The 16788-nt window shown below is 46.7% G+C and overlaps 1 protein-coding gene across 5 annotated transcripts in view; it reads left to right on the plus strand.

Annotated features, from left to right (window-relative positions):
* Positions 1-15456, plus strand: part of LOC144822315 (uncharacterized) — a 528873-nt gene extending 513417 nt beyond the window's left edge. For 3 of the 5 annotated variants that reach the window (XM_078679672.1, XM_078679677.1, XM_078679674.1), the window contains one exon: positions 13812-15456. In XM_078679672.1, coding sequence (XP_078535798.1) covers positions 13812-14659 — 848 coding nt within the window. In that variant the 3' untranslated portion in view covers positions 14660-15456. The remainder of the gene's footprint in view (positions 1-13811) is intronic. The other 2 variants (XM_078679675.1, XM_078679676.1) reach the window with 1 other exon arrangement.
* Positions 15457-16788: the final 1332 nt, after the last annotated feature.

Genomic DNA, 16788 nt, shown 5'->3' on the forward strand with positions numbered 1-16788 from the left:
CTAAGAGTTCCATCTTTGTAATAGGGGTGTAAACAAATACTCGTTCTAGACCACCACCCTCTTTCTTGACTGGATGTACTTCTCGTAACGGATTCTGTCTGTCTATGTAAAATGATTTACTTTCTGGAGGTGAGACGTGAACAAAATGCGGATTCAGAAACGTTCGGTATTTGTGGCGTTGTTCTAGAATGACACTAATTAAATCGGTACCTAGACCTTTCCATCTGTACTGTAGTAACTCGTTTAATACATCATGTAGGGGACCTGGATCGGAATGCTGATCCTCATACAGTGTGATGAGGTGCTGGATCATATACATACCCACCAGTCGCTGCTCGGCTGGGGGCAGTTTCAGAAACGTTTGGGCCACTATTTCATCTGGAAAAGTGGTAGAATCAGTAGTCCACCGGACTGCTGATCGGGCTAGTTCTTGTTCATGCATGGTACTGAGCTCGCTATAACCTATTCGCGATTTCAGAATATGATTGGTAGCCTGGAATACTTGTTCCAGAGAACACTGTTCTGGTGCTGGAGAGGGAAAAACTTTCTTGTAGTCTAGGCGTGAATATCGGTCGGAAAGTCTAGTTCTACCTACATACGCTATTCTGTCGGGATTCTCGCTGTCTACCTCTTCACTGGAAGAGTCATTCTCTTTCTCGGTTGCTCTACTTACTCTTTCTTTCTCGTGTATACTTACAATTTCTTTTCTTATTTTTTTGTACATACTCTCTATACTGTTCTGTGTCTTGTGTTTTCCCTCGGCTATATGGTCACTCCACCTGGTCAGGACTTTCATTTCTTCTTGATCTTTTTCCGGATAATCTTGTTCTCTTATTAAACAGTTAATTAGAAACTTTAGAAGCATGAGCTGAGTCTCGACTTTTCTTTGAACCATGGCTTCGTGAACACTTTCTGGATTCACTCCTGTACGGATAAAACGATATATTCTGTCTAGATGTTCTTTCATATCGGGCAGGGTGTCCAAATAATCGGTCACCCGTCTTAAACATAATGAATATATGACCATGTGGCCATCGCCTGGAACTGGATCATAACGACATTCGGTAAGTGCTCGCTTGATATCAGTAAAGGTATGAACTTTTGGGGTACGCTGTAACGCTAGTTCATGTAGCGTCATACGTCTATGTTGAGGCGGGGTACGAGGAGAACCTCCCCCCGCGGCTCCTAAACTAGAGTCGTCGGTGTGCACTGTACGTGCTGGTAGAGTGACTGGTAGAACGGGTACATGTACTGTGGACTGGACCGGGGGTGCTGTAACAGATGCTGTAACATTAACTGGACCCACGGGACCAGTGGCTGGAGGAACAGGAATTACATTATTTACAGGAGCAGGCGGAACAGGATTTGCATATTCTGGGACTGTATCGTCCAAATAGGACGAGAGAAAAATATCAGCTGCGGTCGGTTTATGACGTAGCTTAGTCGGGACTAGTGATGACGGAAAATTACATGGTGCTTCCGGGGTTGCTTTTGGCAAGCCCTCGGCAAGAAGAGGATACATACCCTTAATAAGGGCATTTCTCTGTCTGTCTGACTGTTCTGCTTTAACTCGTTCACCTATTTCGATTAATTCCCTTTCTTGGGCTTTCTCTCAAGGATTCTCTACTTAATTCTGTTTTTCGGAATTCTTTTTCGGTTCTTTTATGAGATTCTTTGCGCCATAACTCGATGGCATCTTTCTGGGACTGTCTGGCTTTCTTTTTCCATAATGCTTCTTCTACTCGCATGATGCACTCGGCATCCCATGTGCCTGATACAGGCCATCTATATTTCTCTTCGAGATGTCTGGTATAATCAGACCATAAGTCTAGATATATTATGGCACTTAAGCCATGCTTGTGATACATAAAATGTCCTGGACTGTCCCTAGGAGGGACAGGGACTGCTTCCTCGAGCAGCCCTTTTCTGGTCTTTAACTGACGTAACTTGGAAAACAGAGGCATTACGGGAATACACTTGAAATACAATATACAATAATCACAATAATAACATATCAGACAAAACTTTCATACCACGACATAAAAATACATGAATAACAGTTCGAACGGAGTACTACCTGATATACTGGAAACAGAACACATGAATTTCTCGAGAACGAGACTTACTAGAATTACTAGATGCACTGCTAAAACAGTACGAAACATACCGGTCCCATAAGGAGACACGTCTGGACCCGCATCCACCTAGGTGGACACTTCGTGTTGGATCTATGTACCCAAACCCACGGACCAGAGACAAATTAATGACTCTGTCTAGATACTACCCCAGCAACGGTACTCACCGGGCAGCAAGAACGGAAGGCCTCGGACTGGACTGGACTAGACTGGACCACTACGACGTCGGATTACGAACTTCGGACTTCAGTTACAGGTGGGCCTCCGGATACCTCGGACCTTGTACTCTCAGCTTGGGCTCTGGTCGGGACTCGCCGCGTTCCACACCGCCTCGTCTGGATGCTGGACCGCAACCTCCGTCTCCTCCGTGGGCCTGAGGGATACTTGAAGCAGAAATATCTGCCGGTGCACGGTATGGTTCCGTCACGGCTGCAGAGGGTCAGGGGGCCTGCGTGGCTTCGCCGGCGCGCGGGGAAAGGGCAAGTCCCTGTTCGGGCGCCATTATGTGGTAAATAAATAATTAATTACCGGTTCTATTTTTGACAAGATATACAAATAACAGATAGCTCAATAAATAAGAGTCAGGATTCGAGGTATCTTGAGTCTTACAGGCTTTAATCAGGCATAAGGGAAGGGACAGGACAGCCTGGAAGCACGGGACGGCAGCTGCACACCGAAAAGCAACATTACATGGTATATATACTAAAACAATTACATTACATTCAATACAGTAGGCGTAGCAGTAGGCGTAACTCGTAGCAGTCTCGAAAGATAAGGCATAAAGTAGGTGTAACAAGAGGCGTGTACTGGGCGTATACATAGACATGTGATATGAACGTCACAGAAGTGTCATGAATGAGGCGGAAACATGGAGGGGGCTACCTGAGGAGCTGGGACCTCTAACCTAGTGGTGCGCGCAAACGGGCAATGACGTGTTACTAGGGAGAACTGGGGGCTATGACTTCTGCGCTAAAAGAGGAGACTAAAGTCTGCGGAGTCAGGGCGACATGTACCTAAGGCATATCTGGTATCTGGTGTTTGGAGTACATGTTGATAGAATCCAAAAGTTATCAGGATAAAGGCTACTTGACACTAAGGCTGGTGCATGCATTATTCTACATGTATTGCGTGTGCGAGGAATATTCTATGAATATTAATACAGTATTTCTCTTACATGGAGACAGAAAGGCTAGACTATAGCGGAAACTGTTGATGCGATTCAGTAGCTTAGGAATGCAGAGAAGGAGGGCTGGACTGATAACTAGACGCATAACATACTTTTGGCAGACAGGCAGGCAGAGCCAGGCCGGGCCGGGCACTGTGAGGCAGGAAGTAAGCGAAGGGTCAGGGATACAGGTGGGGGCTGTATCGCTCCTCGGAGAGGGTTCAGGAGACAGGAGCTGAATCTGGTGTCCGGGCCCTTTTGAGGCCTAGAAACGGGGACATTTACTGAATTAACGTGCACACTGTAAAGCGTGGCAACATAGGCCTAATACTCGTTGCTTTCACGAGAACTGGAAACTGGCATACTAGAGCTGAACACAACTATGATTGCGTCTTTAATCGACCATAAGGGGATACATATGCATATCGATCATGCACATATAACATAGGATGAGGAACACGTAGGCACATATAACATGGCAAAATTTACTTTTCCACACGCTGGTGGGGAGTGTCTTGACACGTCCTCCGGGCGGCGAGTTTGTTGGCCTCTGTGTCTGCGGCAGCGGCACGGCCCTCTTGTGCGCGGCTGCGTCTCGCTCCCTTGCGCCTGCCTGGGCGTCGTGTCCGTGCCGCTGTCAAGCTACTCGCTGTTTTCCTCGGGGGTGTCGAAGAAATAGGTTTTGTCCCGTGCCACCACTCTCAATTTCGCAGGAAAGAGAAGCGAATATTTCAGGCCAGCGGTGCGGAGACGTCGTTTCACCTCCAAGAAGTCGTGTCTTTGACGTTGCACTTGAACGGTGTAGTCCGGAAAGAACATTATGGTAGCATTGTCTATGCGGATTTCTCCAAGCCGTCTAGTTTCCCGCAACACCGTGTCCCTGTCTCTGTAGTTCAATATCCGGAAAAGGAGTGGCCGTGGGTTGGCGCCCGTGGCGCGGGGCCTCGTGGGAACTCGGTGTGCCCTCTCCACCACAAAGTACGGCGAAAGCGTGCCTTCAGGCAGCAAGGTTCTGAGCCAGTCCTCCACATGTTGGGCAGGATGATTCCCTTCCCATTTTTCCGGAACTCCCACAAGTCTGATGTTGTTGCGTCTCGCCCTCCCTTCCGCATCCTCAGCTCGGTCCTCCAGGAATTCAACTTTGCTCAGGAGGTCTTGTACCTGTTTATCCGTCTGGGTGACTGCGGGTTCAAGGTCTTTGACTGCCCCCTCCAACGACTTAGTTCGATCAGCCAGCTTCTTGTGGTCGTCTCGTAGATGAGTGAGATCGATGGCGACGCTGTCTATTTTGGACTCCAACGATGTTCTTGTTAGCTGGAGAGATTGCTCCATGCGTTCCATGGGTGCCAGTACACTGTCCAATCTCGCGGCTACTTGATCGGCCGCCATCTTGCCCTTCGATTTTTCTGATTTACCCTTCGGTGGGGCTCCGCCAGTCCCAGTACGAGTTCGTACCCCTCCGGACATGTGCGGGGTCGCCCAATGGACAGTATAATCCACGCAGTGGTTGGGGAACGCAGCAACCAACTGGCTATGCAGGCTATGGCTTCAATCAATAGGTCCGCCCTCGGTATCTCCAGGTCCAACGCCAACTGGCGCCACCTGCGCTGCGCGTTCCCGGTCTGTAGGTGCGGCGGAGCTGTAGTACCCACCGTCAGCGTGGCTAGTGAAGGCCGCCAGGTAGGACCCCGTCTCTCTTCAGCGCAGGGCCTCCGCGTTGCTTGGGCTGTGGCAGGGCACTCGGGTCAAAACAGCATGCAGTCTCTCTGGGCCCGCGTGTGAAAAGGCAGGGAGGCAAGGAGGCAGGGCAACGTCGTCAGTGGGTCTCAGCCGAGGTCCCAGGCATCAGGTCCGAACCGCGGCCATGGCCGCCGTGCGTCGTCGGGCAGGTGGCAGTCAGGGCCGAGGATGGCGCGCAGGAGGGTCTGGTGCAGAGAGGGACTCCGCAGATCTTCAGCGCGAGGAGCGGCCAATTTGCCACTTGTGCCCGGGGGCCAGTCAGTGCTTCTGTCCGAGCAGCGCCGCCGCAGGCTGGGTGGGAGGCAAGAGATGGGTCAACACTGCCAGCGGGTGGCGAGCGAGCACTCCGCGCCATATGCCCGTGCTAGCAACATGTCTCCAGGAGCACTCGCCGCAGCAGCTCGAATTCTCAGGAAGGGGGTCCCACCAGTCAGGTCCAATCCCCAGGCAATGTTCAGGGGGGGGGGTCCACCATCCGGCCCTACCGTTCCGCCGGTGTGTCGTCTGCCCAGGAGCTGCTCCGTCCTTGGTCGCTGCGTCGGAGGGCCAGACAGCCGCGTCCCCCGCCCGGGCAACAGCAGCGTGACTTCTAGCGTTGGGCTCTCCGTTGGTGGTTGGTATCGTGGAGGAGAGGGGCACAGGACCGCTAGAGGCCCCTCGTAGGCTGGCGCCAGCCGGCCAGTTGGCTGTGTCCGTTCGGGCGCGCAATCTGGATGCGGCCTGCCAGCTGGGCCCGATCCGCGGCCTCGCGTGAATGCGCCTGCCGCGCAGGAAGCGCTAGAGCCCGCAGGTGGGCCTTAGGGGAGGCCGGTGCTCGCCGCTTCGGGGCTTCGGAGTCAAAGTCGGCAAGAATGCCGAACACTGTGCCTGGAAGGTCCGCTTACAATTTCGGCCGGCTGCAAGCAATTATGGCGGAGAATCGGCCCAGGGAAGGGGAGCTCAGTGCGGAGCTCTACCCTGTTGCGACCTCCGCCATTGCGTCCTGCCAGATATTATCATGGTTAGTTGTTGCTTATGCTAAGGAAAGTTGGCAGTAATATAGAGTGCTAGTCTTGCTTGTTATATGCATGCTGATTTAAAGCGCTCTGATACCTACGTGTAAAGTTTGCGCTATATAAAAGTGAAAACTAATAAATAAATAAAAAAAAAAAGCCTACCTGTACCACGTCCGTTCTTATTCTGCGATGCCACATATCTTTGGGTCCCTGTACTTATTAGCTGCACCCGGCTGTGGGAAACCTCCATGGCAGGAACAACGTGTCGCAAGGCAGACACGGGCAATGTAGCCAGTGTCCTGTGGCTGCACCGCGGGGTAAGAGTGTAGGGGCAGGAAGGCAGCCAGTTGGTAGTGCTGTGCCATAGCAGTGTAGTTCTCTGTGTATGCTGGGCCTGGGGGTTGCTATTGGCCGATAAGAAGTGGTGAGGAGGTGCCGGTTCGGTGTGCCTGCTTCCTGATCTTGGCCAGGCGACAGGTAAAAAAACTAGCTATAGCCAGGGTCACTGAAATTATGTGGCTGGAGAGTGCCAAATTATGTAGCAGGGTTAACCAAATTATGCGGAAAGCAAAGGCAAATTATGCAACATAATCCAACACATTTTCTGATAGTATTCGTTTATTATTTTGTTATTTTTACACTTGTTAACCTTCTTTGGGAATAGGTTGCACCTCATTAGTACCAGTAAAATGTTCCAACATAGCAATAAGCAAGAGAAAAGTGACCAGTCAACCTTTGCAAAGGGTCTTCAACTGCTGGCAACATGTGTCGCGGCATTTTGAGTAAACTTTGAACCATTTCACTTAGAAACAACATTATTTTTTAGGTAAAATCATCAGATTATGTCGCAGATGACCGATTATGTTGCAAATGCGGGAGATTAATAATTATGACAAAAACGCCCTGACCGCACAATCGCATAATTCCCGTGACCCTGACTATGACCGCACAATCGCATAATTCCAGTGACCCTGACTATGACCGCACAATCGCATAATTCCAGTGACCCTGACTATAGACTATGGTATTGGTTACTTTGTGGTGGGCTAAAGAGCTAAATTCCAATAGTTTGTAAAACACATCCCCTCGCTACGTGACAGCGAGTTTACCCTAGAAAGGGCCCGCGGTTTCTGCAGAAAGGTCTCTAGAGCTGCGCCCCTGCCCTGGCGCTCTAGAGCAGGGGGGTGTTGCAATAAGGAGTGGGGGTCCATCAGTCAGACATGGGTGACGTGGAGGGGCCTATGCTGCATGTGCGTGACGTATGGGCGGCAGAGAGCTTGGGATATCCAAGAACGACATTGGAAGATTAAATAGAAACTGATCAAGTCGTTTCCTCTGCCGCAGTCCAGAACAGCGCTAACAATCCAATGGAATTTGAAACATTTTTCGTTTCATCTGTTCGCATTACTAAGCATATGTGAAATTAGCTGTACTGGGGCTTAGAAGACACTGACTGCCAAAATAAGGCATGAGATGTACCAGAGAGCCGCCTGCATGGAGACAGCAGGCGCACGGGACATGGGCGGACTTGTCGGAGGATTCCTCAATCAAACTTTGTGCCGGAGAATGTCAGCTAATGTCCCCACGCTGAGCGTAGCACCGAGCAGGAGTCTGCAGGGCGAAGCAGCCTGGAAACCAAAAGTGATGGACATGACCAGTCGAACTTTAAAGAGCCCATGGACAGCGGGCGGGAACGAGGACACGGACAGGTGGCGGGAGGGGGTGGGAACAAAGACACGGACTGCGGCCGGGAACGAGGACACGGACAACGGGCGGGAGGGGGGCAGGAACAAAGACATGAACAGGGGGCAGGAACGAGGACACAGACAGCGGGCGGAAGGAGGCAAAGCTAGCCTGTTTATCGGCGCCGCACGCCCCTCTGCAGACTCCCCCTGCCTACCAAACACAGTCACGGAACTTTAAAGATCCCACGGACTGCGGGCGGGAGGGGGGAGGGAACAAGGACACGGACAGCGGAAGGGAGGGGGCGGGAACAAAGACACGGACAGGGGGCGGGAACCAGCATGTTTATCGGCACCGCGCGCCCCTCTGCAGACTCCCGCTGCCTACCAAACACAGTCACGTGAACTGTTCACGAGGCGCGCGTCGTGATCCGATTCTTTCTGCCATGCTGTCTACGGCAGAAGCTCACGCGCGCCACCTAATCCTATTGCAAAATGCTGCGCGTGGCCAGCTCTTGTCTCCACTCGTTGTCGGCTGAGCCGACAGCTATAGTTCTCGCAGCGAGAACGTGCTTTCGCTAAGGCAAGACCTAAAAAGGACTGTTTGGTTAAAAATCGCTTGCTCAATTCACCGGCTCCAGTATGTCAGAATTTGCCAGATCCTACTGATCCAAAGGACATGGAGGCTATGCTTACTCGCTCTTTTATTGAAACCCTCTTCGCCTCACTGCAAGAAGATTTGAAAACAATGAAGACTGAGCTTGTACAGGAGATCAGGGAGGTGAGAAAAGATGTAGATGCCTTGGGGGACAGGGTTGACACGTTGGAATCACAGAGCACAAGTAGAGACGAGGAGATCGAACAACTCCAGCAAGAAGTAATCCGCCTCAAGGATCAGCATTTAAACCTTTAAGCACATGCCAAGTACTTGGAGAATCTCTCAAGTCGTAACAATACACGCAGTTGGGGTATTCCACACGAAGCAGAGGGCCAGAACTACAAACTACAAGTAACTACAACCTGAAGAAACTGCAGATGTACTTTAAAGAAATCTTACTTGGAAACCTATGTTCAGTTAAGGACAGTATGCCCCAGCCCCACCAGTGTCCTAACCAACTGGACAGCATAATAGCCGGGGCATACTTAAACTGAACTCTCTTATATCTACTCTAGGTCACTACATGAGCTGTTGACTGAAGATAGCAGCCACTTTGGTGCTTGGACTTTAACCGCGTTTGTGTTCCTTCCAGCAGTCTGTGAGGAGGTGCTAAGCCGTCCTGTTTCCCACATGCTAGATGTGTCGGTGGCGCATGCTGGAAGTGTCTGTGGCACATGCTGGAAGTGTCTGTGGCACATGCTGGAAGTGTCTGTGGCACATGCTGGAAGTGTCTGTGACACACAGGAGGTGGATCTATATACTGCTTGTAACACTAAGGGACTCTGGTTGCATTGTGAAAAGTAATGAATCTTGGCACCGCTGGTGAACTTTGTGTTGCGTGTGCCTTGCCGTGTTACATTGCCACATAGAGGATCTGAACTGCTGGTAAACGTGCTCCGTTACATCGCTTCACTTGGAATGTGCACGGTTGGTGAGTTGCATTTTCGGACTGTGTCTCAGTTTGTGAGGTTAGTCCCTTGCCGGCATCACTATACGGCATGTAGTGGGCCAAATAGTATTGTCCGTTTCTGGCATGCGGCATTGAAATATGCAGCGTGGCTCAGCGTGAGTACCCTTACCCAATTCTGACGGCTCGAGCGTTCATTATCTTCTTTCTGGGTCGCGTGAAGGTGCTGCTTCCAAAGTTCCTCACAATACTCCTGGAGATAGTACAGAGCTGCATCGGCGTGCCCGGAGTCACCCGGTGATTTCCACGTTGGCGTGATGATACCGCCGTAGCCGTGGATGAGCCTGAGTTTGTCGTTCCCGTCCCGTTGTTACAGGACAATATTAAGGATCAAACTGCATTTACATCAAGATTTTGTAAGAATGCATGCCATTTTCTATGCCAAGGAAGTTTTCTGTTCCCCTATACTTTTTGGCAGGCGCGTTTCTCTAGTCCACACCGTGATGGATGCTGAGGACCTCCACAGCGTGGCGGTCTCCACTGCACTATGTGGACCCAGTAGGCAAAAACTCTGACTTTTGAGAAGGTGAGGAATGAAGGAATTCTTCTTATGTAAACACTTTGGCTTGGCCTTCAGTGCGTCATGCTGCTGGGTGTAAATTGAAGCAGCATTGTCCGATTTTTTGGGGGGAGGGTGCGGGGGGAGCTGGTGAAAGGACTTAACGTAAACGTGCCCAATAAGATGGGGATTATTCCACGGTCCAAGGACTACTGCCCTAATCCATGGTGTATATGTGTTGTCAAAGAATGATTTGGATTGAAAAGAGCATCAAATGTTCAGATACTCAAAAAGGGTATCGGGTGAGAAGTCGCTCACCGGAGTGTTTCACATGTTCTTTCCCAGTGTTGCCTTTTTTGCTGATTTTTCCTATATCTTGTTTTTCCCTTGCTTTGGTGATATCTATTAGTCTTGCTTTAACAAATTTTAAGGGGCACTTATTCTGGTGTGTTTGCTATACATTCCAGGCTTTCCGTCCTTCCTTTAAGGTGTGGCATTAATGGGAGTCATTTATTTTCCTTCTCCATCAATACCTGTATTTTAACCTGTTTATTCTCCTGGACTCCTTATTGGTATGACGAGTAAATGTTCATTTAAGACTTTCCTTTTCAGCAGACTTTGTGATTATGGACTGTGTGTTCGGATTGATACCCATGGTGGGGTACTTTTTGTTTTGTTCTTGTTCCTGATGTTTGAGCACCAAACACTTTCTTCACTGGCACGTCCGTGTTTGCGTTGGGAGAGTGCCGTGTTGTATTTTTCAGAGAGGAGGTTTCTTTCTTTATGCTTTCATCCTATCTATGGGGTATGCCTGAAGGGCTGAGTGTAAGCCAGATTTTTGAAGTGTTAGTATTTACTTTGTGATTGGTTGTCGAGTTGTGTTGTGGTTGATTGGTGTTTTTCCACACTTACCACCCTTACTACGGGTTAGGGTGAAGGGCAGTTAGTAAGCTAGCTTTTTTTTAAGTGTGAGTGTTTTACGTGATTGCTGTTAAAATTGACTACCTGATTGGTTGTAGAGATGTGTAGTTCTTTTACACTTTCCACCCTTACTACGAGTTTGGGTGAAGGGCAGTGCAATGCCATATGGTTGGTGTGGAGTGATGTTCCACACTTTGGGTTTGGTTATGGGCAGTATTGATGCCACAATGTTCATGTGGGGTGGCGTTCCACACATACTTGTTTTGGATAGTTCCCTACCGCGCCCAGTGATTGGTTTCCTTTGCACCACTTGTGTGTTAGCCTGGCCAGCTGGCATGTTTTTAGTATTAGGGTTTTGGTTTGTCGTTTAGTGGTGTGGTAGTGTGTGTGTGCCCTCCGTTTGGTTAGAAAGGGAGATGATGTGAGTGTATTTTCTTTACCTTATACTAGATTTTCTTTGCTTGTATCATTTTATATTTCTTGTGTGTGAAATGTTTCCATCTTTAGTTTCATGCATTTTCATTAGTCCTTTGCTACATTGTTTATGTGCTTGCAATTGTTCTAATGCTATTCTTTTGCATGCATTGGTTCTATTGTTATTCTTTTGTCTCAATCGTTTGTATGACATTCTTTCTAGAGTTCCATTGTCATTTGTAAAAAGAAAGGAGATGTGTTCTACCTGCTGCTCAGCCAGTGTGACTGTGGTGGTGGAATGTTAGTGAGTGAGGTGGCTGTGGAATGTTGGTGAGTGTGAGAGGCAGTTGGAAGATGGGCTGAGCAGCAGGGAGGCTGCTCCTGGTGGGGCTCTTCTTAACATCTTACTCAATAAACCTACTTAACTAATCAACCTGGAACTGGACATGCTTTCAGTTACAACAGATACCTACAAAAGGTAGTGCAAGAAGTTAGTACATCCCCCAATAGGAAGCTATTACCGGGGGGAGACTTGAACCTGCACAACGCCATCTAACAGCATTTGAGAATGGTTGCCTCAGATACTCGCCTCTCATCTCAGTTATGTTGCTTACTAAGGCCTCCCCCAAGACCTGATAAGTCTCCGAGTCCAAGAAGGTGGAAACTGGAATTGGGCCGCACATTCATACAGGGACAATGGGAAGACATATACTATAGAGCCAGGCACAAGGCGCGTAGTACAGCAAGTATAGAGACTGCCACTAAAATAGCTACCTAGTGGTATCTTACACCCACTAGATTCCATGACGGGAACCCCGCTAGAGATCTCTAATGCTGGTATGGCTGTGGGTCTCCCAGCACCCTTACACATATATTGTCGGAGTGTCCCCTATTAGCCACCTACTGGACGCAGGTGCTCAAAGACATAGACACCTATCTTGGTACATAGCTCCCCTGCTTCCCGGTATACGTTCTTTTAGGTCTATCCAAATACGCCTGGCAGTAGGGGCGGCCCTTTAAAACATCTTGGCACAGTGGGGGTCAGCCCGCCTCCCCACCTATTCAGGGTGGCTACACTACATATGCAACATTCTTGGTATGGAACACATTTCTCTCTCTCTTACCAACCTGAGTGCCTCGTTCCCTGACCTTTGAAACTGTTCCTATCTATGCTTTCCTCTGAATTTAGAGAACTCACAGGACCCAAATACTTGTGACTCTTGAGACTCACATAACCCATAAACAGCGCAGGCTGACTTGGAACAATCAGATGATTACCGAGGAGGGACGGGGCGGAGGTGGGAGTTGGGGGATTTTTGTATTGATGATATTATATGCCTCCCCTATGACAGTAGGATTATAATTCGCATATGTTTTTCTCTTTCTGTGTTTTTCTTTTGTTTCTGTAACTCCATAAAGCAATAAAGAAATTGCAAACCTTAAAGAAACACAAAGTATGTCACAGTGGGATTGATCAGTATTCAAAGTCACAAAAGAAAAACAAATTAATGTACTCCATGATAGGAAAGCATTCACAAGTGGCACCTTCATCTAGCATTCATAACTTTCAGTATAAAGAGTGTCTTAAATTCTGAATTTTTATAAGAAGCACACTGTTAAAAATAGACCTTTTGTAGTAGTAGACAAAGCATTGTATGTAAATTGGGGTAACACACTCCAAATACTGTTGTAGAAAAGGCAGAGCATGAAGCTTCATTCAGAATACATAAAGGACACTACAATGCTTTTGCCTCCCTTACCAGGGAAACCTTGAAAGGCTGAGGCATTGGTTCATAGCCCACTATGGCTATGCCTCATGATGAGATCCTGCTTTTCCCTTTTTTTTATTGCTTTTTAGCCGTAGTTATCTGGTCAGATTCTCCATTCAATCCATGTAGAAATAGGAGGAGGGTGGGCGCACACTGCCTCACATCCCAGCATAGAAAATCTATCTCAGAATCTGTATTTACCTGATCACTTGCACATGTCACTATGGCTCTACAAACGATTTTTTCCACATTTTTGATGCATCTCAAACTATGTGACATATAAATATGTGCAAACCAACTTACAATGTGCTCTCTAGTGGTGTCACAATTGCGTGCTCTCACCCTTATTCACCTTCACATCTGTCATCTGTGGGGGTAATGAGCAGTGCTTTGGAGGGCCTGACAATGCATAGCATGCCTCACTAGAATTTATCGACTTTCGAACTTTTGCAATATAACCTGCAAATCTTCAACTGAAGATTTTTGGGGAACTTTGGAAGGATTATTTTTATCACATAACAATCTTAGACTTGGTATTGATGTTGAAGTATACGCAAGTAATTGCTTTCTAGTTAATACACGTATATTCCTATGGGTCATGAGAAATAATTTCAAAATATCCCTTTAAGTTTGTAAAAATTTAACAGAGAGAATGTGAAACTTAGGATCCAAATATGGGTTTTAGAAAAATGTTAGCATGTCCTTCCGACCTTTCGAACTTTCACTCTTTCTGAAGGTTTGTTTGTAATACACTGATAAACACATATTAATCTTGGGCTAATTTCAAATTGTCTCTGAATGGGTATACAATGTAGCATTTCATTTTTGTATGTAGAAATCTAACATCATGATTCATTTTAATTCAGCAGGTGGTTGGGTTCCGAAAAGAACATGTGATGATGGAAAGTCTGTCAGATACAATGAAAATAACATTCCATACAAAGCTTCATCAGAAAAGGTCAACGTGGAAGTCAAAGAAATATTTAATAATATAGAGACCGACTCTAGATTTCAGCTGTTTTCGAAACGTAATAGAAGCCTAGGTAGATTGAAAGGCAACACCTATGAAAGTATTTATGGTAACAAAAGCGATGCCAACTCATTTCATGGAAACCTGAATATGGAGGAAAATAAGAAATGTAATACGTATGAGAGTAATTTGTGTCATGCACAGGTCTTTAAAGGTCATGCAGAGGAACCAAAAAAATGGAAACTGTGTACCATGCCTGAATCTGAGAAAGGTTTTACTGAACACCACAATCTTCACACAACGTTATCCCTTGAAAGCAGTACTTATCAATGCAAAGAATGCGACAAAAGCTTCAGCCAGAAAGGACAACTCATTTATCACAAGAGAATACATTCCAAAAAGAGACCTTATCATTGTACTGAATGTGAGAAAAGTTTTAGTCAAAAGCATCGTCTTTTAGGACACCAGAGAACGCATTTAGGAGAGAGGCCTTTTCAATGTGCCAAATGTAAGAAAATATTCAGCTGGAAGGAAAGCCTTCATAGACATTATAAAACACATACAGGAGAAAGGCCTTTTCAGTGTGCTACGTGTAACAAAAGGTTTAGTCGCAGAGAAGGTCTTATTAGACACCAGAGGACACATATGAATGATAATCCTACGATAAAGGAGGAGGAAGAGATAAGTAATATCTCCCCTGTCAAGACTGAGTTGAATACATTTATGCAGTTGGATACATTGTGAAACATAGCAAATCTCAGCAAGGAAAATACATTGGAGTACCTTCACCATTATAAAAAGGTTCTCACTACCAAGTTTGGTCCTGTGGTAGGTAGTGGGAGGTGGCAATAGTGTGATATCTTTGAAAGTTGGTAACATTACTGGTGTTGTGTTGCCCATACTAAGCTCTCTTGATGGTCCTTGAACAGCAACCATAGACAAAAGTCACTATAGGCTCGGGGCTAGCACTGTGCTCTGGACAATGGAAAGTAAGTGCGAGCTCTAGAGTAAAGTTCATACTTGCCAAGGAAAACTTGCAATATTGAAGAACACTAACCATATTATAATGCTCCTGAAAATCTGGTAATATACACTGCTTTATGACTTTTGTAGTACATGCCTTGTAGTTCATTCACCTTCATTTGTTTATGTAGCAGAACTGCTACTGTGAGCTTATTGTATTTTTAGAAATGTTTGTGGTTCAACCTGATGTGCATCACAAAGCATGTCTGGAAAGATCCAAATGAGTCCATCAAAATGGCAAAAGTTGAAGATAGTGGCCAAAAAGATCAAAATGTGTCCTTCCGAATGTCAGACATTGAAGATAGCTGAGTTCATAAGGCATGTTGAGAAAAATAATTTTTATATTTTTCCTTGCATGGAATACAATTTTGATTAATATTGTACTACTCATTAATGGCAGTGATCCCGAGATGCAAAAGTATACTTATGTATATCATGTTGTGTATGTTTGTAGCATGTGTGGCTGTAGCACATGTTCTGCATACTCCTGCTATCTAATGTAATGGCTCAGATGTTTACAGGTTGTTTTTCTTTGAATAAGCTTTTCAAGTGATAAGATGTGCTGCGACTAGTCTTTAACCCCTTCGACGCTCATGACGAGCTGGGCTCGTCATGAGGTAGCCTCCTCGCACGCTCATGACGAGCCCAGCTCGTCATGAATAATGGGTTTTTGAAAATCCCAGCGCAGGAAGGGAAAATGTGCCGCGAGGATGTGGTTAAGTGGACAATATGCATGGACACAGACTCCATGTTAGATTGTTTTTTTCCACCATTGGGTTCAGACATGCATCAAGGGCTCTGAGTTTCGGCAAATACCTATTGGCCCACACAGTTAGAATTCAAAACAAATGATTCACAGAACCAGTCTGCATTTGACAATTTCCACTGCATTCTTTGGTGGACACCCTGCAAGGACCGACGATCAGCGTTCCAGTCCCTGTACACTGGGGGCCTGGACCATTCGAGGACACATGTGCCCCTTTGAGCTTCAACACTGGAGAATGGAGATGGCAAGCGCGTGTTGGAACGGACATCCTTATAAAACTGACTAAATATCTGTGGTCAGACTACCATGACTTCTGAAACTTGTCTCTCTCTCCAGACCAATGAGTCCACTCTCGCCTTCTGATGAAGGAGAAGAGACAAGCCTCTCCAGAATCCCCACAGGCCACATCACACCCAGTCCATAGTCAGTCTCCTTGAGTGCTGACAAACACAAGAGGAAGAGAACATCAAGCTGGCACCAAAGACCAATGGCTCTTGAACGATGACCACTGAACTAGGAGTATTCCCTTGAGTGAGAATAATTGGGAGAAGCCAAAAAAAGGGTCAGGGGGGAACAATACCACAAAACAAATATATATGAAGAATTCTTACAATTTATTGAAGTATACAAATGTTAAAAAGAGAGTGAACCCCAAATGGAACCCTCTCAGCGTAAATAAAACAATAAAACATTTTTTTATAAAAAAGGTTTCAATTTTAGCCAGCAAGGTTGAATCACAAAAGACAGAAAAAACAGTAGGACATAACATTTGTGCAATACTTGATGTATATTCGGACTCTATTGTGAACACCTAAGCTATATGTACTATAATACAATATTTCAGCAAAGATGTCGAGATCCTGAATTATACTGGGTGAAGCGTTGACGCGTTTCGGTGGTTTTCCAAGTTATTGTCCACCTTTATCAAGACACCTTTTGTTTTGTGTCGTGGTGTTGGGGGTCTATATAATTGCCCTTGGAGTCCGTATGTTTAGATTGAGTTTCTATGTTGTTCCATTTTTTAATGCCAAATGTGTAGGGCTGTATCTCTGGATTGTATATCCGGTATGGTATTCCTGTAGAT

This window comes from Lissotriton helveticus, chromosome 3_1 (genome assembly GCF_964261635.1).
Source record: "Lissotriton helveticus chromosome 3_1, aLisHel1.1, whole genome shotgun sequence".
Lineage (NCBI taxonomy): Eukaryota > Metazoa > Chordata > Amphibia > Caudata > Salamandridae > Lissotriton > Lissotriton helveticus.